This window comes from Odontomachus brunneus, unplaced genomic scaffold, assembly GCF_010583005.1.
Source record: "Odontomachus brunneus isolate Ranch 3 - 2012 unplaced genomic scaffold, Obru_v1 Obru_scaffold_085, whole genome shotgun sequence".
Classification (NCBI taxonomy): Eukaryota; Metazoa; Arthropoda; class Insecta; order Hymenoptera; family Formicidae; genus Odontomachus; species Odontomachus brunneus.
In genome coordinates this window covers 1,216,359-1,239,298 of record NW_022639535.1, presented here as the reverse complement: position 1 = coordinate 1,239,298, position 22,940 = coordinate 1,216,359, and the positions used below count along the sequence as shown (strand labels likewise).

General features: G+C 31.6%; 4 protein-coding genes across 15 annotated transcripts in view; 2 read left to right on the top strand and 2 right to left on the bottom strand.

Moving 5' to 3' along the window:
• LOC116847913 (alanine--tRNA ligase, mitochondrial) overlaps nt 1–304 on the top strand; it is a 5,441-nt gene extending 5,137 nt beyond the window's left edge. Inside the window, exon 12 of one of the 2 annotated variants that reach the window (XM_032823429.1) lies at nt 137–304. In XM_032823429.1, coding sequence (XP_032679320.1) covers nt 137–172 — 36 coding nt within the window. In that variant the 3' untranslated portion in view covers nt 173–304. Of the gene's footprint in view, nt 1–69 lie in introns of both variants that reach the window. The other variant, XM_032823428.1, reaches the window with a different exon arrangement.
• Nucleotides 305–453: 149 nt separating this feature from the next.
• On the bottom strand, nt 454–4,324 carry LOC116847915 (phosphatidylglycerophosphatase and protein-tyrosine phosphatase 1). Of its 3 annotated transcripts, XM_032823432.1 has the most exons (6): nt 4,259–4,324; nt 3,952–4,034; nt 1,875–2,017; nt 1,139–1,219; nt 779–1,018; nt 454–667 (listed from the first exon to the last, which is right to left on the bottom strand). In XM_032823432.1, the coding sequence occupies exons 2-6, from the start codon at nt 3,956–3,958 to the stop codon at nt 539–541; spliced, it is 600 nt and encodes a 199-aa protein (XP_032679323.1). In that variant the 5' UTR covers nt 3,959–4,034; nt 4,259–4,324; the 3' UTR covers nt 454–538. The 3 variants fall into 3 exon arrangements, with proteins under 3 accessions (XP_032679323.1, XP_032679322.1, XP_032679324.1); XM_032823431.1 differs by lacking the exons at nt 3,952–4,034; nt 4,259–4,324 and adding an exon at nt 2,259–2,522; XM_032823433.1 differs by lacking the exons at nt 3,952–4,034; nt 4,259–4,324 and adding an exon at nt 2,285–2,346.
• Nucleotides 2,837–3,992, bottom strand: LOC116847914 (mitochondrial GTPase 1). The gene has a single exon (XM_032823430.1). It carries the CDS (start codon nt 3,956–3,958, stop codon nt 2,987–2,989), a length of 972 nt encoding a protein of 323 aa, XP_032679321.1. The 5' UTR covers nt 3,959–3,992; the 3' UTR covers nt 2,837–2,986.
• Nucleotides 4,325–7,367: 3,043 nt separating the features above from the next.
• Nucleotides 7,368–22,940, top strand: part of LOC116847901 (syntaxin-binding protein 5) — a 35,271-nt gene continuing 19,698 nt past the window's right edge. For 2 of the 9 annotated variants that reach the window (XM_032823407.1, XM_032823405.1), the window contains exons 1-12: nt 9,507–10,179; nt 14,688–14,785; nt 15,639–15,821; nt 15,969–16,103; nt 18,657–18,720; nt 19,811–20,015; nt 20,103–20,178; nt 20,498–20,652; nt 20,752–21,043; nt 21,255–21,498; nt 21,636–21,883; nt 22,007–22,196. In XM_032823407.1, the coding sequence (XP_032679298.1) occupies nt 10,060–10,179; nt 14,688–14,785; nt 15,639–15,821; nt 15,969–16,103; nt 18,657–18,720; nt 19,811–20,015; nt 20,103–20,178; nt 20,498–20,652; nt 20,752–21,043; nt 21,255–21,498; nt 21,636–21,883; nt 22,007–22,196 (2,010 nt within the window). In that variant the 5' untranslated portion in view covers nt 9,507–10,059. Of the gene's footprint in view, nt 7,708–9,502; nt 10,180–14,687; nt 14,786–15,638; nt 15,822–15,968; nt 16,104–18,656; nt 18,721–19,810; nt 20,016–20,102; nt 20,179–20,497; nt 20,653–20,751; nt 21,044–21,254; nt 21,499–21,635; nt 21,884–22,006; nt 22,197–22,940 lie in introns of those variants that run through there. The other 7 variants (XM_032823408.1, XM_032823406.1, XM_032823411.1 and 4 more) reach the window with 5 other exon arrangements.

The window sequence follows — 22,940 nt, the reverse complement described above, 5'->3', positions numbered from 1 at the left end:
TTTTTTTTTTTTTTTTTTTTTTTTAATTAATGATCATCTTTTTGAATATATAGTCTTTATAATTTGCAGGAATTTGTTTCTAATACATTTAATGCACAAACTTGGATGGATATTATACTTAAAAATTTTAATGCAGAATATGGATCTATTAAAGGATTTGAACCTATGTTAGTTGCAAGTATGAAATCTAAAAAGATGTCAAATGAATATATTCAGATACATATGAAGAGAGCAATTGCAGAAGCTACTAAATTCGCATTAGTACATGTAAAAAAAAGTTAAATACATTAATAACAGAAATTAATGAGCACTTATAAATTTGATTGCTGCTAAAATAGTAACAATAGATTTATAATTATTTTTTTTATTCCCCTATTCCTTCTTTCTACAAACATATATATTATATATAATAGTAGAATAACAGAATAGTAATAGTATAAATAATATAAAAAATTAACTCGCACATAGGCAGTGTTACTTTTATTTATGTATATTAAATAATAGTATATATTATTTTAATTGATATGAAATTATAACTTTATAGTTTAAATTGTACATGTTTCTCATAAAACAGTTCTAATGCATTCCACTGTGCTGTATGCAGCAGTATATGTGGTCTTTTGGCTCGCATGTAATCTACTGCTTGTTTGGGTGTCCAATTATTTTTCTACATATATAAGCAGAAAAATAGAAAGAAGACTTAGAATTTATTAATTGACTTAGATAGAATTTATTGTATGATTCATTTTTTTATGTTTGATATACAAAATTATCTTACCATCATCAAGTAGCATCCAACTAACGTCGCGCTTCTCGTTCTTCCTGCTTTACAATGAACGTAGACTGTACCATATCCATTATAACCGGCAACAGTATCTAGATTATTTAGTTTCCGTACCGGTACGTTACAGAATTTATTAATAAAGTTTACACCATTCTGTAGTTTTTCTTGACAAGGTGCTTGAAAAATATCCGTTGTAGCTAATTGTAGAAACTTTACATTATGCCTATTCCATTCCTGATGGAAAAAATGTGAAAATTATTTACTTGTGTATAATTATTTCTAACACATTTTGTCATATTCTACTTTTTTTCTAACAAGTTCCGCAAATTTATATCTTTTTTTTTTAATGCGTACCTTCTCTGAATTAGATAACAAAGATAATTCATAATCTTCGTTCATAGATACAACAGCTTTGACATTTTCATCGTTGATTAACTGAAATAGGAAAAAAGAATAATAATATAGAAATTATATAACGATTTTAATTCAACCTCATTTGTATTATAATTTAGTGACATTTATTGCGTGCAAAGTAGTAATACCAATATTCTCGAAAGATAATATTACTCTGGTATTTCTCAATAATATACGGTTATTTTATAAATTACACTTTAATACTTTATTAGTTATTATTGTATATATATATACTTTAAAAGAATACATTTAGTTGTTATGAAAATCAATAACGGATAGCAGGTAAGTATTACTAGAGTATCATCCGCGTTTTTTAATACCGGATACTCGCATACCCGTTTAATGTCCATGAACTTTAGTATCTCTCGAGTAGATATCTAAATATAGAAATTAGTAACAATATATAATAATATACATTATTATGTACTAATGTGATCATCTTTTTATGATGTTTCATTTACAAAGAGATGTTATAAATATTATCACGACTAAAGTTGTATTTTAAATTAAAACTTGAAATGGTTTCATGTTCTTGTACAGCTGCATTACAAATGCTAATATATAGTACAACTGTATATCTTTATATTTCTCTTTATAGAATTACTATATTTGATGTAAAATAAATTCCTAAAATTGTATAAAAATACTAAAGTTCCGTTTTTTATACTAGACATACCTGCTGCGTCATCCAGTAGAATGGTAAGGCGCCTAATATGACAGTCTCGTCTATTCTATCATACCAATTACGTGTTGTGACCTTTTCCATAATAATGTTGTAAAACAACGTTGGATAAAATGATACTCTCGCAAACATGTTCACTAAAAAGTAATTTTGAGAGATACTGTTAAGTTGTATGATAATTTAAAGCATTTACAATACGGTGTACAGTTTTTGTATAAGAACACAAAGCTACACTTAAGCACGCGTATATATGTACGAGCAAAATTATGACTTCATAAACTTATAAATTAATTAATTTAGTTTTCACTTCTGCTTCTTTTTTTCTACTTGCTAGTTTCTGTTTCTTTTTTGTTACAATACTTTAATGCGATCAGATACATGTAGTTATCTCGAAAGTATAATACGTGATATCGTCTTTTAGAACCGAGTTGACACGTAGATGTTGACCTACTCCAGTGTAACTGAAGCGAAAGTAACGGGATGAGAACAGAACTATGGTGGGGAGAACATTTGACGTAATGAACATATATCAAAAGAGAAATCTAGCCTTTGAACTGATGGTTACTTTAAATTCTATATATTTTTACATTTGTATAGATTGTGTATCATATATACACACATACACACACACACACACATATATATATATATATATATATATATATATATATATATATATATATATATATATATATATATATATATATATATATATATATATATATATATATATATATATATATATATATATATATATATATATATATATATATATATATATATATAGACACATACATATTAGTTTTCTAATAAGATATATTTTTAGTCAAATTATGATATAAAAATTAAAATAATTAGATAAATTAATATTAGGAATACATATATACTCTGCTTAGAATGTTATAAAAAATATTAAGTTAATTGGCAAAATGAAACAACAAAATTTTCTTTAATTATTCCTTTTCTTTTTACAATAAAATATATAAAATTTGTAGAATGTTATCAATTAATTATATTCATATAAAACTATATATTCTCAGTCACTTTATACAACAACAAATATATTTACATATATTTGTTATATTGTAGTTATTAATTAAACTGATTTAACATTGTCGTGACCGTAATAAATCTATATCTAAACAAAAGAGCCCTAATTCTCCTTTTCTAAATAAGCTAATAAAATGATCTGCTGCAGATTTTAAATCTGGTTTGGTTTCTAATCTTCCAAGGGGTCCCTTTATTTGTATGATCTTTTTCAACCTTGCAGCAATAAATGTAAGTACATATTGCACATTATCATTTGGCTCAGACAAACCAAGTACTTGTACATATTCATATCGGCCTTCCTTGTTCAGCCAGAAAAGTAAATAATCAGCAAGTATATGTGATCCTATCACATGATCTTGCAAACATCCAACTAAGGCCAATTTGAAACCAGTGTGGATATCTTTAATAGTAGGAATTAAAATGCCTGGCGTATCAATCAAGTACACTGTTGGATCTTCTGCCACTTTTATATGTGTTAAAACAGAACGTGTAATACCAGCTTGTGCACCAACATTAGTAGCTTTGCCCGAAATACGAAGGATATTACTTCTTAAACGATTAATTAAAGAAGACTTTCCTACATTAGGTACTCCTATAACCATCATGGAATAAGAAAGTTCTCCTGATCTATTATAACGATTTGAATTTAATATCAATTTCTTGGCTAAAGGTATAATTTGTTTTGTATCTTTACACTGTTGGTCTTTCAAATTTGTAAATATTATATTCGAAAGTCCTTCTTTCTTTAATATAGAGACTATATTTTCTGTATAGCTTGTATCAGCTAAATCTCTTTTATTTAGTATAAATATATGTGGTTTTAAACTTGTTATGGTCTTTGAGAAATCTGCATAATGTCCAGAAATTGGTACTCGTGCATCATGGACTTCGAGAACACAATCGATATTTTTTAGTCGTTGTTGCATTTGTCTCAAACCTTTTGTCATATGCCCAGGAAACCATCTCAATGCCATTTGAGGGTCAACTACAAATTTTTCTCGCAGATTAGCAACTACTTTACCTGCCATGTTAGGAACCGTATTGTAACTTTGATGAATAACTTGTTATATTCTTCAAATAAATATCTTTTTTGCTTTTTGAATCCTAAAACATTAACATTTAATTAAGATTAAAAAGACTTATCCACTAATACTTTTGCAAACAAATTATAAAAATTATGTTGTGTATTATATGTTTATATTGAAAGTTTGGTTTTCATAATGTTGTTTTCAAAACCGATTAACATGATATATACGTTGATATCTGATATAAGACACGACACACACGTGTAGATAGATTAGGTCAAACTAAACAAAAAATTTCCCTACCACTTTTCCAACAACCACGTAAAATTTCGAGATATTAATAAAAGAAGACTAGCGAGTCAGTTCGCGTAAACGAGAGTTCTTCATATAGTTCATATAGAACATATAGTTGAGACGCAACTGCTTCTTAACAACGGTGGTTATTGGCTGAGAACTGCAAGTGAAGTAACTCTCTCTCTTTCCCTCACTGGTTTCAGGCTTATCGCGTCAGTCCTTTCACCATTTATCAGATCAGAAAGTGGAGTAACGACGCAAGCGACGCAAAGACAATTGTTCTTCTCTTTCTCTCTCTTTGGTTGCAGGATTTTTAGACGGCACTTTCACTATTACACGCTGCATCTGAGGCCCGATTCTTGACGGTGTGCGAATGAGATATGCATGTGAAAATCTACAGTATACGTAACATGAACTATACATTTTCGCATGTGTATCTCTTCGCATACCGTCAAGAACCCCGAAATTTAAGGTCCTATTCTATAACATTTAATGATGTCGTTATGTATCACTGCGCAGTTATTTCATAATAAAAAAAATCTGCGCAATAATACATACCGATGTCGTTAAAAGAGAGTTATAGAATATACCTCTTATTTCATAATACAAAAAATCTGCACAATGATACATAACGATGTCGTTAAAAGTTATAGAATATATCTCTTAAGACCATTCTACAATAACTGTAAGGTTGAGTTCTCACTTAGCGCGTCACGCATCGCGTCGTCCTTCGCGGACCAATCAAATCGTTCCATTTTATTCGTCGTAAAGTTAGGCAATAAAATAGGACGATTTGATTGGTCCGCGAAGGACGACACGACGCGTGACGCGCTAAGTGGGAACGCACCTTAATAACATGTTCGACTGGCTTTGGATTAACCCACTCTAAGTTATTCAGCCTATGTTTATTGATGAAACAAGTACTTATAAGCTTTATGATTGGCTAGTAAAGATTTATGACGTCATTAATCGCTCTCGGAGCAATTAACCCAGGGCCAGTCTAACACGCTATAGAATATGGCTGTAACGCTGTAACGTGAGCTATCAGCGAATGAAAATAATTAATTTCGCGTCTTACAGTCTTACAGTCATATTCTTGCAGCTATTGTAGAATGGCCTTTAGGAGCGTCGCACACAATTGACATAACAGTAACGTAAAGCCCATTCTACAATTGCGTGAACGTGGTTGTAAGTGGTTGTAAGTGATTACGACAACCTATCAGAGTAAAGCAATCAGTGAATAAAACATTCGGATTGGTTGACTCTTACGTTCACGACTACACTTACGCAATTGTAGAATGGGTTTAAGACGTACCGTAAGAATTGACCAATCACTTTGAGTATTGTCGAACCGTAAGGTCGCCATTTGTGTGAATATTCGATTGTAATTGGTCCATTTTTATGGTACATCTTACGTTACTGTTATGTCAATTGTGTGCGGCGCCCCTTAAGCTGATGGCACATAGAAAAACTTAAGCAGTAAGACGTAAGCAGTAAGCAAATTGACTAATCATAGTCATTGATTCTTCTTACGATCCAAGAATCAACGACTGTGATTGGTCAATTTGCTTATTGCTTACGTCTTACTGCTTAAGTTTTTCTGTGTGCCATGGCCTTTACTCCACAACCTTGCTTTAATCTTTAAACCGTAATAAATTGACCAACCACAGTTGATTATTTTAAAAATAATCAACTGTGGTTGGTCAATTTCTTACGGCTTAAGAATTAAAGTAAGGTTGTGAACAAGTTAATTTTTAGCATCGTGGACACAAGCCCTTATGCAGGATTCACACCACGTCCGATGTCCGCTGTACGACGTCCGATATCCAATAAAAGAATAGCTTTCCAATGGAGAGTTGAATTCTATATTAGAAAGCTGTTCTCCTATTGGATATCGACGTCGTATGTCGGACATCGGACGCCGTGGCACACAGAAAAACTTATGGCTCCTACACACAGGACGCGGTAATGGTTGCCGCGCGGTGGGAGTCCGCGCGGCAAGCATTAACACATCATGTGTGCAGAAGCCATAAGACGTAAGCAGTAAGCAAATTGACCAATCACAATCGTTGATTCTTGGACCGTAAGAAGAATTAATGATTGTGATTGGTCAATTTGCTTACTGCTTACGTTTTACTGCTTAAGTTTTTTTGTGTACCACTAGTTTAAATCCTGCATAGCTTTCCAATAGAGAATTAAATTCTCTATTAGAAAGCTGTTCTCCTATTGGATATCGGACGTCGTACATCGGACTTTGAACGCGGTGAATCCTGCATTAGAAAGCTATTCTTCTATTGGATATCAGACATTCTACGGATATCGGGGCGGTGTGAATCCTCCATTAGCTTTACGAAGATGATTTTACGTCTGTACGTATTGTTTTCACTTTTAGCATTTAGAACAAGATAAACTCATATTCCGACGCATTGGCTGCGTTCAGAGAAAGTTGCTTTGCAACTGTTGTAAAATTCATGAATCTTAATTTTGGTTGAATTCAAAAGCATGTACCAATCAGATTCACGAATTTTACAACAGTTTCAAAGCAGCTTTCTCTGCTGAACGCAGCCATTGAAAGAAACATGAGCGAGGAGATCGAGTGTGAAAAGTGTGAGCAACATGAACAAACCATTTGTCAAAATGGTGTAGTGAAGCATGAAGCATGAAGATTCCCAGATTATCAGCCTTTCCACTAGGCCTTGGTTCTGGGAACTAAAATTTGTAAAGCGAGATGTGATATCCTTGATGGCTCGCTTGAGATCTTACCATGTTCGCACAAGTACTCATCTAGTGGACAAGGGAATCATCTTATCTGAAAAATGTGAATGCGGAGCAGATAAAATGGATCTAGCACACATACTATTCAAATGTAGTTTTTACTCTGAAAAATCGGATATTCTCTTAACCAGGATACACAAAGCTGGATATTCATACTTTGATGATTTTCATGCTCTATCTTTCGATATAAATAATATTAAATTATTTACAGTTATATCAGATTTTCTGACTCAGATTGGATACTCCATATAAAATCTAGCCAATGGCTTCAACTCAAATACGATGGAAGCAAACTCCGGAGTAATGGCGTAGAGACACTAAATGTAAATGGGGTCTTAGCCAATTATTGAAGTGAAGTGAAGTGAAGCATGAAGATCATTTTCGATGTAAACGTCAAATATTGGCTTATTTCGTTAAGACACTGTAAATACAGTTGCGTCGTGTGTGTGCATATGTGTGTGCTTCTGCCAAATTATATATCGTTTTAGCTCGGATTGATTCTTGATCTTTGCTTTCGTGTGATAACACTGACACTACTGCTGTTGAAATCGACATATTTCAATTGTTTCAGAATTATCAGTAAATTGTGACTACGGAAAATCAAAACGCATCTGAAATATCATACAATGTTAACAGACGTGAACAGCCTATTTATAAACAAAATGCACAAGACGTGTGTGAAAGTAAATTTATGATTTACTGGCAAACTTAACCTAATCTAACCTTAATTTTAATTAGGGGATAAGAGATTTTTTTGTGATTGTGAAGCTGAAGTGTAGAAAATATTAATCATGTGCTATTTAACTGTCGGAGATATGAAGAAGAAAGAGAATATATAGAAAAATAGACGAGGAAAAAAGAGGAATTGATATAGATTATATAATATAAAAAAAAAGGAACGGGTAATATCAGAGATAATCTTTCAGTACTTGGAAACATAGGAATATAGATAAAATATGAAGAAAAAAGGAACATAGAGAAAAAAAATTTATTAGTACAAAATATTATATTTGCAATAAGAATACAGATTGTAATCATTTAGGAAATCTAAAGGACAGAATATGAGACAAGTTTTATAATAAAAGTAGTAATACACTCCATGGTTTAAGGAAAAGAATGATTCAAGGAGATTTTTCACTCTGGTTTTAACAGAATTAAATCTTATCACTATAAATAAAGAGATGAAAGGATATAAAATCGAAATAAGAGAAATAAGGGGCTTATAAAAACTAATTTATGGATGTTCTGGTGTAATATAACTAAACATATTAATATTAGTGTTTATCCTCAATGAAATGAAAGAAGTATATTAACATTATAAGTTTAATAACCAAATACGTTTCAGTTTTTCTTCGGACTCTCTTCAGAATATTACGTATACATAAGCAAAGTTTTCTTAAAGAAAGATATTTTACATGTATCATAATTTTTTTAAGTAAAAAAATGATAAAATGCTTCAAGTATGTGTATATTGAGAATATCGAGAGTATTTTACTAAGAATATGATTGTAGTCATTGCACAATGAATGTGAATAATGGAGTGAACAAGCTAGACATACATACGTGAGTGATAGTTTGACAGTTTGGATTTTTAAGGGGAGTAGATGTGTTAGATCAGGAAATGAATAAATGTTGTATCTTTAATAGTAATATAAATATTTTTATATGTTGTAAAGTGTTTATCAGCATTAAATGTATGCGGTGTATGCTAATGTATCACAAAAACATGTCGAGATAAATTGTCTTGTTTATTATGAAAGTTATTAGTCATACATAAAAGTACTATATATGATCTCTGTTTCCTAGGCCGGTATTTGTAATAAGATCTTATATTTAAGAATGTCCTAAGTTTATCTTTAGATGATGTATGGATCATTTCATTGGTTACTGAGTATCTGGAGATGAACTTAAGATGTAAAATCCGACTATAAATAAATCCGACCCTAGACGCGTATTTCTTTACAAGGATTAAAAATTTTGATATACATTTTCTTTACACATACCTACGTAATTGTATTTGCCGTGTTGCGCATGCGCTAAAAAGATATTCATTCAATACTAGCGTGAAATTGCGTAAAACAGCTACACATATGTACATGATAAGTCGTACATAAGGCTCAGCCTACAATATGTGGAACAAGCTTGGAGTAAGAAGTAAACCGTAAGAATTGGCCAATTATAGTCGATTATTCTTATAATAATCGACTGTGGTTGGTTAATTTCTTACGGATTACAGTATAAGTTAACAGTTATAGCCATAAACGAGTCATTACTTTTTACTCCAAGCTTACTCCGCATATTGTAGATCAAGCCTAAAGGTATATCTTCATGTAAGCCTAAAAATATGAAATTGTGCGTCCGCGATTGGTCGAGTATCTGCTGTACGTAGTTACGAACAGTAGGCAAGCGACCAATCGTGAACAATCTTGGATACGATTGGCATGTGATTGCGTAACCAAGCGCAGTTCGCATTGGGCTTGCGCAGCTTGCGCTCGCGGCCGTGCGAAAGTCCACATGAGCCTGTTGCCAGTTATTGATCCTGGTGCGATTGAACAACACTGCATTGCCGTCAACTACGAAAACAATTCTCGCCACGTCTCGGTCGTGTTCGCATTTAAATCGTTAGCGTAAGAGCCGACAAACGCTCCTATCATACACGTCGTATACGCTCTCCACTGTTACTGTTTCTGTTCATACGTGACACCGGTGCGCGACGCAAGACGTGAGCACACATTACGTTACTGAGGCTCCATTGACACGTCTGCTAACGTACTGTCAAAATGTAGAAGATCTCTCAGCCTTAGTAGCAAGTAGTGTTTGCTGCATTTGAAGAGTTGGCAACGACGGAGCTATCATGTCATCGGATTTTCGCGAGTGAGTTCGAGCTCGAATCAGAAACACGACAACTTAATTTCCCAATTCCGTTTCTGAGAAGAACAAATAAGGAAAACGCGAGGTGACGGACAGATACAGGAATAAACGGCGAGATTGCACATGTGATTCCCCCGTGTAGTCGACCTCATTTGGCAGACGCGATGAAGAAGTTCACGATCAAGGGTGTACTCGACGGATTCCGATCATCAGTCCCGCAGCCTGTTAAGCCCGACCAGGAAATCGTTGAGAACCTGAGACCGGAACACTTTCAAGTTAAGAGGGTCAGTACTGATACACTAAAATATACAAAATCGTCCGTCTCTAATTAAAGTAGATTTGTTAATGCTTGTTAAACTTATTCCATATATCTATATGGTTTTTCATTATAATGACAACTTTTTAAAACTGATGCGCAATTTACATCAGTTTGAAATATTGCACGGAATGCAAAATTTCTGCTTTTTATGATTCTGGCTATCTAATTTGACGTCAAATGCATTGTTTTTTTTTTATTTTTGTTAAAATTCTTTATCGATTGAGTTGACGTAATTAATTTATTTGATAATCTAATTATAAAACAATTTAAAAACCTGTGCTTAGATATAAGATATCTCAAATTCAAAAGAAATATTCAAATACTCAAATATTTAAAAACAAAGGGAAAATCGATTAATGTCAAATAATTGGTTCATTATTTCTTTCTTCAAGTAAAAGATAATATTTCTGCAGAAATATATTTTATGTAAAATAATATTTTAATAATTAGTTGAATTTTGCAGTTAGAGATATTATGTGTTACTGGTGTGATTGCATTTTTCTCGAAATTACATGTTTTTTTTTTTTTTAAGTTTGTGACCGTCATCTCAAAAACTACTTGGCCGATTTGGCTGAAATTGTATAATATTCCCAAATGTTTTTGCTAATCTTCTATAATATACTTATAAAAAAATTTTATCTTTTTATTAACAAAAATATGTTAACATTTTTTAAAACAATTAGATTTTCTATGTAAATAATTAGCATTTTGATAAAAACTTAAAAAAATAATCGTACAGGAAATTGCCCTTAATATTATAGATTAAGAGTATACTAACGTTTTGGTTTTAATTTTCCAACTGAACGTCACCGCGCAACACTTTCGAAAGCGACAGCATGAATACAAAAAATGAAAACAAATTAATATTTAAAACGTCGTATTGTGTTGTTTCCTTAATTAATCAACACTCATCATGCATAAAGGTGTAGAATATACAGACGATGTGTACGTTTGAAAATTTTTAGTGACCTCGAATTCAGCAAATATTAAGGCACTTACAATGCCTGATGTACGGAAACCTCATGATAGCTGTCGATACTCATTGTATATTGAAATCTCACTTGTCAAGTCTTTGTACGTCAAAACTGTCTCGTCTATTTACTCTAGCGAGTCGTTCGTAACTATCGGCCAAGTTGATATCGACTATCGTGTTTCAGTGCACGTTCGTGCGAATATCCGTTATGCGGTTGAGAAACAGATAACGATACGTAAATATTGCAACGCATACGCATCTCTGACAAATGCGATACCGATTAAACAGATGCATTATATGTTATGCGCTATATACCTTATTTTATTAAACGTTTGTTCTAAATTTAAATTCTCGGAATGTTTTGTGTATTTAATGTATTTATCTTACTATAAAACAGGCGTGTTAAATCAAACTCGAAAAGTATCGATTTTTTCGTGGAATTATCGAAGCATTGTTGCCTCTTTTCTGCAACAATAATTGCTCTTGTTGATGTGCGCTATATGATTTTTTTTTCCGCAAACGACTGACTCCAAGCACGGAGATCGTGTTTTAATAAATTGAACAATAAGAGAGTAATATTTACGCGATTAATTTTGTTCATTCGAGAGGAGTTCAGCGTTGATCTAGATTTACAAATTTTCTTACACACAATGTTAATTTAAATTTAAATATCATAAATATAAGATAAAAGCAAATAAAAATTTAAACATTGTCTCCGTATTTGGTTTTATTTCTATTTTTTCTTGCAATATAATTTATAGCATATGAAATTGGTGTTTACTACAAATGTATTTAAAATAATTAAAAATTATTATGATAAATATTTTTGAAAGTAAAATCTACAAGTAGTAAAAACGTATAGGAGATAAAAGTCAGTTATATTCTTGATAAAGGCAATTCACAGAAGATGCATGCGACAGATCTGTCAATACACTGAAAGTTATGATGACCTACTGTTATGGCTTTATATTAGCAGTTATAACATTTTTAGCTATAGATAATACTGTCAATAAGGAATTGCATTGTGTGATATATTTAGAACTTAATTGTGACCTAATCTAACCCTAATCAATACGCTGCCTTGCAGTTAACTAATTTTGCAATTTGATATAAGCGAATTAAATCTTTATAGCAGATTGAATCATAATCATTACAGCTGTTTACAAAAAAATCAAGATTTAATTGATACTTGAATATATCCGCGTATTCGGATAGAAACTATTCGATTTACATATACTGACAGCGTTAGAAGAAAACAATAAATTGATTCCATATACATAACATGGTTATGACGAGTAAAATAAAAATTATGGGTTATTAAAAATCTGCACCCCTAAATCTTTCAGCAAAATGAAAATAAGATTATAGCGACGTTGCAGCTGCGTTAAGCAGGTGATATGATAGAATGCAAAAATGAATAAATTTGATTTCTGCATTTTGGTATTGCAAGTTAGAATTATGCGTAATATTTTCTTCAATTTTACTTATTGGATCAAATTGATTACAGAACTGATATAAGTACTTGATTGTACTTTGTAAACACTAATCTAGCAAATTCAAATAATTTGTTTGCAATAGATCCCGTATTAATATAAAATTCGTATAAAAATATACTATACATTTTTTATACACTCTTTATATACTCTTTATATCTTGTATTATCTTAAATCTATAGAAAAGTACTTATAAAAAAGTGGAGTAGAAGCTAATGCACGCGCGCCAAAGTTTTTATAAGCGAAAAATTAATACTAATCTTGATGTTGAGCCGATGCTGTGCGCTACTTATATACATTCGTTATATCTATCATTTTACTATATCTTCTATATACGCATTGTCGTAACTCCTGAACCAAACATCAATTTTGTCTTTGTTCTATTCTATTTTCAATGCATCTCGAAAACAGCGTCAATTATTGAGATGTGTGCGAACTGAAACGAATTGTTATTCGATGAGTAACTAATAGCTTAATATGTCAACATAAGATAATAATAAAAATAAAATAATTAATAATGACAAAAGGTTAAGAAGAACTTATACAAAAATACTCTCCCAAATATTTAAAGATACACATCAATATCAGCAAGTTAATTCTCTTAGGCTCTTCGTAGTAATTTGTAGTTAAATATTCAAAAAGCCTGATAAATATTTGCTGTTTTAAAAGTAATAACAACAAGAAAATCTGAAAAATGCACACATGCACACACAAATTTTTAAAACTTGATACATTGATTTTAAAACTCGATATATTTATATATTTTGTTATACTTTAATGCTATAATAATTGAATACGAAACGTACTTTCTATCCAATGATAGTTTGAACACAAGTGCGATTATTACAGCCATTGACACTGTAAAACGAATTAGCTTTTTACAATTATAAAAATATATACTCTGCCGTAAAAATTTACAAATTTTCCAGTTAAATTTAATATATTTATCTGTATTTAATGTAATATAATATATTTAATACAGTTTAAATGGAGCGTGAATTTGAATTTTTAAACCGTTTGATCATTAGTATATTGTGTTGAACGTGTAAAATATTAGTTATTGATGTAAAATACTAGGCCAATATTTTCGTATCAATATTCTTAAAATAATATTTTACTTATCTCGCGTATACTTGACATATATTTTTTTATTACTATCACAATGCGATACTCTTCTTACCTGAACAATGTGATACTGATGAATAATCGATGTCAGATTGGTCCAGCAAAAATGACTTTTAAAAGAGCTTCCGGAGATCCGGAAATCGGCCATTAGAATAGGGTAGATACTGCTAGACGCTCTTGTAATTTTCGTATCATCGTATTTTAACCTACTTCCCTAGCGGTAGTGGTGGCCGGTGAAATGGAACGAGGGCAGTTTTCACGAACAGCGAAAAGCAGTGGTCTAGTCCCGTTGCACCAAAATCGATCTCGAAGCATATATTCGTCAGTTATACGCTCTCCTCCTCAGCTGGTTGCTAGTAATGTTAAATCAAGTTTCTTCGTTCATTTATATAATCCTGTCCGTTCATTTATATAACGCCTGTCGCGCGTTCTTATTGAGCTTAATATTTTTTTATATTTTCTTTACATGTGTCTTTTTTTTGTATCACGAGTGCATCGGAATTTTTTTATCAGAGCCTTGGTTCAGGTAGTGCGTTTTTAATTTTGAGTATACAATATGAACATGTATAGTTTGTTTTTTATTTCAGTTTTTATTATCAATTTATTCTAATGAAGATAAGATCTGCATTGAACATCAAGATAATGCTGCAAATAAAGATGACTTTAAATATCTAGGACAGACAATACATAACATTTACGTACCGGACAACAAAGATGTAGAATTAACAGCAGCCAGGTTGCCCACAGAGTGCACAATAGAAGCTCGTGAAACAATACTGTCCGCCGTTTAATATATCTCCGCAACCCCTTGCAGGAATGAATAGTCTTTCAGGCGACCAAAGCGGAAAAGATGGCATGAAACAGACGCCTTTTATGTTGCAGACATTCAGACATGGTTTTCCGCATCAACCGACAGCGTTGGCATTCGACCCAGTGCAAAGGCTTCTAGCCATAGGCACTAAGTCGGGATCCCTCAGGATGTATCCTTTGATATTATCGTTGATATGGCAGTATACCATAATTAACATACACACATATACATACACACATAACTCTCTTCTTCTTTTTCTTCTTCATCTTCTTTTTCTACTTTTCTTTTTCTTCTCTCTCGTAAACGGTTATATTAATTTAGAAGCAATATAGGATCTACTGTAAAATAGATACGATTGTAGAAAATTCTGTGTTGTCAGAAACGAGAACTATAATTTAGTATAACCGTTAGCGTGCTTTTACGTCACTTGAAAAAATTCGGTGATTGACGAGTTCGTACAATTTTAGCGAATTAATTACACGGTCCTGTCGGCTTGTGGTTCTTCGACCGTGTATTTTTCACATCAGTGGTTTCATCGATCTATCATGGCTAAAGTGTAGCGATAGATGCTCATCGCAGTTCGATGGGCGTGCTAACTACCACAATAAACGTGATCACTATAAATGGAAAAATTCTAACAACCGCACTACCAATTTTGATGTAAATGAAATTTGCATGTTTTATATTTTAGGAAGTTTACTTTTTTTACATAATATAATTGATATAATAGTTAATAATAGTTAATAAACTGATAAAGGTTCCGATTATCAATAAAATTTTTTCTACGTTGCGAAAATCTTTCTCATTTCTTCATATTTTTCATTCGATTATTTTATATTTTTACGATATTTCGTACATTAATAAGTTATTATAACGAAATATAAAGAATGTTTATATTTTATTATAAATCTCTACTAAAGTGTGTGCTACATTACTGATATATTATTGTTAGAGAACAATTACTATAGCAATATTTATAGTTGATATGGTCTGTATTTTTCTAAATAAACTTGGAAAAACAGTTTGGGTAGACCAGGTGTAGATGCGCACGTTAAGCACGAAGGTTGTAGTGCTGTGATACAACTACAGTTTTTGATTAATGAAGGAGCCTTGGTATCTGCAACGGCAGACGACACTTTGCACTTATGGAACTTTCGTCAGAAGATACCGCAGGTGGTACAGAGCCTCAAATTTCAAAGAGACAGGTCAGTTATTAGTATGCATTAATTTCCTTTGTAAATATTAAATTTTGAATTTGTTTTTGTTATTTTCATATGTATATATACGTAAACCGAATAATGAATATTTTGATAACGATATCATTGATTGAATCATACACTTTGTTTTGACAGAATCACTTGCATTCATCTACCACTTCAAAGTAAATGGTTGTACGTCGGAACAGAACGAGGAAATATCCATATACTGCACATTGAAACGTTTGTCCTATCCGGCTATGTAATTAATTGGAACAAGGCCATTGAAGTGTAAGTCTATGAATTTTTATTGATTGTACATTTAAATAATTAATATACGTGTGTGTGTGTTTGTGTGTGTGTGTGTGTGTGTGTGCATATGTGAATGTGTGTGTGTGAAGTAGCAGATACACTTATCGTGATCGTGTATCTGTAAAAAAGCTGATGCGATTAAAATAAATTATGTTTAATTTTAATAACAATACATTACATTGTTGATAAACGCATGTGAAAAATTAATTCTATAAGCTAGTTTTTAATATTTCTTATTTTACTAATGGTAAGTATATATAAATGTATTTAAGATATTTCTAAGTATTACGGTAAGTAATTTGAGGTGAGTGACTACTAAGACTGAATGGTTTTGACGATAAAAAAATTTTCATTAAAATATGGAATATTACATAATATGATGTTAGTCATATAAAAGTATTATTATTAAAATACTCGAGGGGGCAAGGGGCAGCGGGTCTCATCAGATGAGGCCCATCAGATCCCCGAAAAACGGCACTAAAAAGCTCATTGTGTCCCTGCAATTAAGTCGTAATCTAAAGAGTAAGGTTCACTTTTCTCTTGAAGTACGTAACCTTCTCAATAGATACGCGCTCGCAGTCTTTCTTTCTTAGGAATAAAAACTCCAATTCTGCCATTCTTAGATAGACCCTGGCACAGAACGTGCTATCGCATTTTTTCCTTTTCACTGCACAATCTAATATCCTATTCGATACTTATTAAATGCAAACGTCTTTTGAGTCTGCAGTATTCTCTTAATATACCCACCACTATCCCCTCAGAAAATGTCTATTCAATTTCATTAGATACTTCATCAGATCCTTGTTTTCGCCTTTAACGAATATTTTCGTTTTCCTGGTCGCTTGTCTGATCTTAGCTCCAGATTCTTGATAACCAAATTCATTGGTTATTTTCACGTAAACGACTGAATATGCCTCTGTGCATATAGATTTGCTGAAATTTGGAAATGAATTTGTTGTTTTCATTAAGTCCACTAACTCTAATCTGCTTTCGTTCTGATATTCTTCTTCCCTGAGTTATCATGGACGATGACTATTTTTGGGATATAGGAAACGCGAATGCGAAGGACCCAGTGCTATCTGATTTCCTGGCATTCTTTGCATTCCTTTGTACGGAAAGATAAAGTTTCTCTGCTGATCTATGCCTTTTGGCCCCAGCAGCCGGTGACACGGATGTGGTTATCTTCTCCAACTCTCCTTACCTTTTTAGCTTTTTTCTGATAGTACCGTTCAACATCTTCCTAACAATTTTTATGTCGCCGTTTCAACTACGCCAGGTCCGTTTCCAGTTCTTGTGTGTTTTTGTGTTTTGTACTATTTAGTGTCTTCATTATAAGTCCCACGAGTAGCTGGGGAATAAATATCCGCTCCGACAGAGTCCCAGATGCTGGAGTAAGTCCATATAATGTGGTTGGACCTAGTGCTTCGGGAAAACCATTTGCGACACTTTATTCCAAGTGTCTTTGACACGATATCTAACACCTTGACCTGGATTAGTTACTGCAAGGATACTTACGCGTGTCTGAGCGATGCACCACTTTCCCTACGCTAATTGCGTGGTTTATTGGTATTATTATCTTTGGGGTTTCTTCTCCTAGATGCGTTCCCTAGATGAACCCGTCTAGTTTGATTTTACTTTCCAGGAGTATAAGTCTCCACCGTGGATTCCCTCGCCGTTATCGTTCTCCGTCCATGGGGAACGCAAGCCCATTTATCACGGAAAGGTGATGCACCACAAAAAAAGAGTATAAATATAATAAAACTACCAAAAAATTTTAACGCTTGATAAATTAGATATTGTTTTAACGAAATTTTCTGCTTAAAGCAGAATTTAAAGAAAAATTTATACTGCAAGCAAATTCTATAATATACTAAAAAAATTTATTTTAAAAATATAAAATATTAAAATTGATTTTATATATATTACAAAAACTTAATGCATATATCAAATCATTTATATACAAGTATTTGTATACAAATATTATTATTCTTTAACGAATTTAAATAAATAACATACTTTTTATTGAGATATCTATACTAAAAAAAAAAAAAAACTATGAATAAGGAATTACGCTGTGTCTTGGGAATATTTGAAAAGATTGAAAGATTGAAAAAAGTATCTATATCAGCTGGTTTTGTAATTCTTACAAGATATTTATGTAATAGATTTATTTCAAGTTTTTGTTAGAAATATATACGAAAAGATGAGTGAAGTACATTTTCAGATCCCGTTTCCACTAATTCCTTTAATTTCTGTTATCCTAAAATGTCATTATTACGATCTTAGTGTCGACAGAGTCTATTACTTTTTCTATATTTAGATTGTCAGTATCGTTGAATAAATATAATGTGTTAAAACTAAGCTAAAGTATAGGACATGTGAAATAAAATTATATATAATAAAACGTAGTAGGCAAAGTTTGCATAAGTATTCTATACATGTTTTGCAATAACACACGAATAATAATTTTCACAGACATGTATGTGTGTGTGTGTATATACATATACATGTATATATATATGTATTTTTCAGATCTAGAAAGACCCATCCTGGTGCTGTAGTACACTTGAGTGATAATCCTTTAGATTTGAGCAAGGTACGCGTGTTTTTAGTATGTTTTTTTCATTATTATTCCATCCTTGTCATAATCTCACAATAGACATACGATTTTGTCGTGACATATAAGAGAAACGTATTATACGTGACATTGACGTTTATATTCGATGTTTTTTATAAACTTGTATTATTTGTTTATATTCAAACAAATATAAATGCAGGTGTGTGCTTGCATGTCGTACGTGTGCATGCATGCATGCAATCACTATTACATATAAAAATGAATCTCGATAACATCTATTTTACAAAAAAAAAAGGAGAAAGAGAAAAGGAAAGGGAAAATTTTTATATTCTTTATTAACTAACTGATTATTAACTGATTATAATCTATCATGACCAGTAGAAACGGATTTAAACTGGTCCTATGAGTTAATTATAATACAAGAAGAAAAATCATGCCGCAAACATATATAATCACTCATCTTTTTACACATTTTATATTTTTTAGTTCAATGTTTGTATAATAAAATATCTATTGCAGCCTTTATGTAAATGTATCTTAGATTTACTTAATAATTGTAAAATCATGAGTGTATGACGAGCGTTTGAGCGCACGGACTGTAACTGCGTTTGCAATCTTTTTTTATTTTTGATGTTGATGTTGCAAATTTAATTTATAAGATATTCGCGTATATATCGTACGAATTATATTTAGGAATTACTAATCATAAAATTTTAACTTCAATGAATAATAATTTAGTTGTATCATGATTTTTTACAGTTCACATTGTGAAAATTGTGAAAACTACGGAGTATATGTGCAACATAATCTTCCTCTTTCCTTATATTCTGTCCCTAATTGCGAAAGTTTTTATTTATGTGATTCATTCCTCCTTAATAGCCGATAATCCATATATATCACAGGATTATATTATCTCCTGGATTTAATTTGTATTCTCCTCATAAATATTGTAAAAAGCGTTAATATTGCCATTTTTTATATTTAATCTCTTTGTGTATACGCTAAATGCATTATTGTGATGCCCACATGTTTCTTGTTCTAAGCAACGTATATGAACTCCTAACAAAAGTATATGCATTTCATAAGTGCGAATATGTTTTGTTTACAGATGCTCATAGGATATGAGACTGGCCAAATTGTTCTTTGGGACTTAAAGATAAAGAATGCTGACTACAGGTGTCAAACTGACGAACCGTTGAAATCGATAACATGGCATCACGAAGGTAAACAATTTATGTGTAGTCACACGGACGGTTCCCTTTCGACTTGGTCTGTTCGACAGCTAAGACCAACGAATGTAACATATCCACATGGTGAGATTCAAATAACAATTTAATTCTGTATTATTTATTACATTATAATCTACATGAATCGCACATTTTTTAATTGTTATTTTATAGCAAAATCCACTAAAGATGGAGAACCTGAATCTTGCAAACCCATTCAAAAAGTAGAATGGAAATTATCGAAAGCAGGGTAAAATATACATACTTATTTATTTATACATATATATATATATATAAATTATAAAATACTGTATAATAATGATAAATGATTGTGTGTATGTTACGTGTTGTATATATGGATATATATGGATATATATATATATATATATATATATATATATATATATATATATATATATATATATATATATATATATATATATATATATAACGTACATATATTGCTTATATTGCTTATATGCAATGGTCATAAAAGTAACTTTCTTAAATATAAGCAGTGTTATTATAATTTTGAAACAATATCCAAGTTAAACGTAAATTTTTATTAGGGAAGCATATGTAATATTTTCTGGTGGATTGGCATGTGACACTACTGGGAGAATACCGAGCATTACAGTGATACATGGAAAAACCACTACGGTACTCGAAATGGAACATAATGTTATAGACTTTATAACGCTGTGTGATAGTCCATGGGCTAGTGGTACAGTAAAACACGCTCCTTAACGATTATTATGCATAATGATTATCGCATATTATCTTTTTTAAATCTATTATTTCTTGTGTTACTATTATTTTTCAGATTTTCAAGATCCTTATGCTGTTGTTGTTCTACTACAAAATGACCTGGTTGTGATAGATTTGTTAACTTCTGGATTCCCTTGTTTTGAGAATCCATATCCTATGGATATTCATGAATCTCCTGTGACATGTTGCGCATATTTCGCGGATTGTCCTTCGGATTTAGTACCTGCATTTTATTCAGTTGGATCCAAGTCTCAAAAGAAAACCGGTTTTAGCGAGAAAGAGTGGCCTATTTCTGGCGGAGAATGGAGTTCTAGTTCTAGCAGCTATAACGAGATTATTCTTACTGGGTAATATTATTATAGATAGATAGATATATATATATATATATATATATATATATATATATATATATATAAGCAAATAATAAAGTTATTCTTTCTAGTGCGATAATTATCTATAATTTAATTTAAAAATACATGCATATGTTTTTGATTATTTCAAGTTAAATATTGATCAGTATGTTATTTAAATTTCTGTATCTATACATGTTAATCACAGGCATGCCGATGGCAGTATAAAGTTTTGGGACGCTTCAGCAGGGACGTTACAAGTCCTGTATAAGTTAAAAACAGCGAAACTCTTTGAAAAGAGTAGAACACGTAGTATAGATTCCGAAGAAGATCCATTAGCGATTCAACTTATCTTTCTTTGTCCTGAGAGTCGAAAATTAGCTATTGCGGGAAGCGGAAAACACGTCGTATTGTTTAAGTTTAAGAAGGTGGAAAGTATGTCCGAAGTAGTGGTAAGTTATCTACTTACATAATATATATTATGCTATATTTCATATATTGTTATCCAGAAAAAAAAACTTTGATAGTGTGTAAATATCATGTAAATCTTTCGTTAATTTTATTTTATTTATTTTTTTCAATATCGTAGACTTTGGAGATATGTCTAACAGCGGAAACAGGAAAGGAAGATTCACCGGATGAATCACCAGCGTCTGGAAACATCGTGGGAAATGTGGAGTCGAAAAATACAGATTATAATCATCCGCTCAAAATCAAGACGGGCTTGCAGAAGAGAGCTGCTGGTTTTCAAGCAACGTTGATTTGTTTGACAACGGCACCTAGTGGGGAGCAACCTGAGAGTATAACATCGCTTAGTTTAAATTCTTCGTATGGCTTGTAAGTGTGTGTACATAATATAATCTATCCTGCATATATTCTATGAATGGAGAAAAGTTATTATTTAGCAATTAGTATATATGTAATAAGAAATATAATAGAATTGGATATTTTAATATTTAGATTAGCCTATGGAAATGAATCGGGTTTAGTGATCGTGGATATCGTGCAGAAGATTTCTTTGATTGTATTGAACACTAGTGATCTTGGAGGTGGCGCTGATCCTTATCAACGTGTCCTGCGCAGTCCCAAACGGCAAGATGAATCCAAACGGGAAAATGAGGATAAGGCAAGAAGTCCAAGTACTGATCAGGTAAAATGTATTTCTTTTGTTATATTAGAACCCTGTATATTTTGACTGCCCCAAATTTCTACTCCCTTACTTTATTTAGGGAAATCTTCTGAAATCTTTATATCTTGGCGTCTTGCATTTTGCTTTTTCCAAGTACCGACATTATTCTTCATTGCATGATTATAAAATATCTGTACCATTTAATCGCTACGGTTATGTGAGAAAGTCATGTTTATGCAAAGAATATCACGGTGGAAAATTTCATAATTTTTAATCGATAAAATACCCTAGTTTCCCAATTCTGCAAATATGAGGTCCTGACCAAACAATACATTGTTTTAAGAAAAATGATTTTTAGTATATTATATGAGCGTACAGATGTGCGTGCGTATATAAAATCTTAACCGAAACTAATCTCTTAGTCAAAAATATTTTAATATATGCCGTATTAAAATCGCTTTTTTAACACAGAGGGAGTATTTACTATACTATTTAATAATTAACTATTTAATAAGAAACTCAAGTGACCAGTCAACACACAACAACGTACAATAATAAACAATTTGCTCAATTTTACTAACACTAGCGCGTATTAAAACTATAAACATAATTTCTAGATATGATTAGATATTATTAGATTCAATATTTTTCAGCATGAAAAGGTTAAATTATATAATTTAGCTTATTATATTTTTAATTATTCATTGTTTACTATTGTGCTCATAAGCATAAAATATTTTTCTTAATAGTTTTAAAATGCTGCTT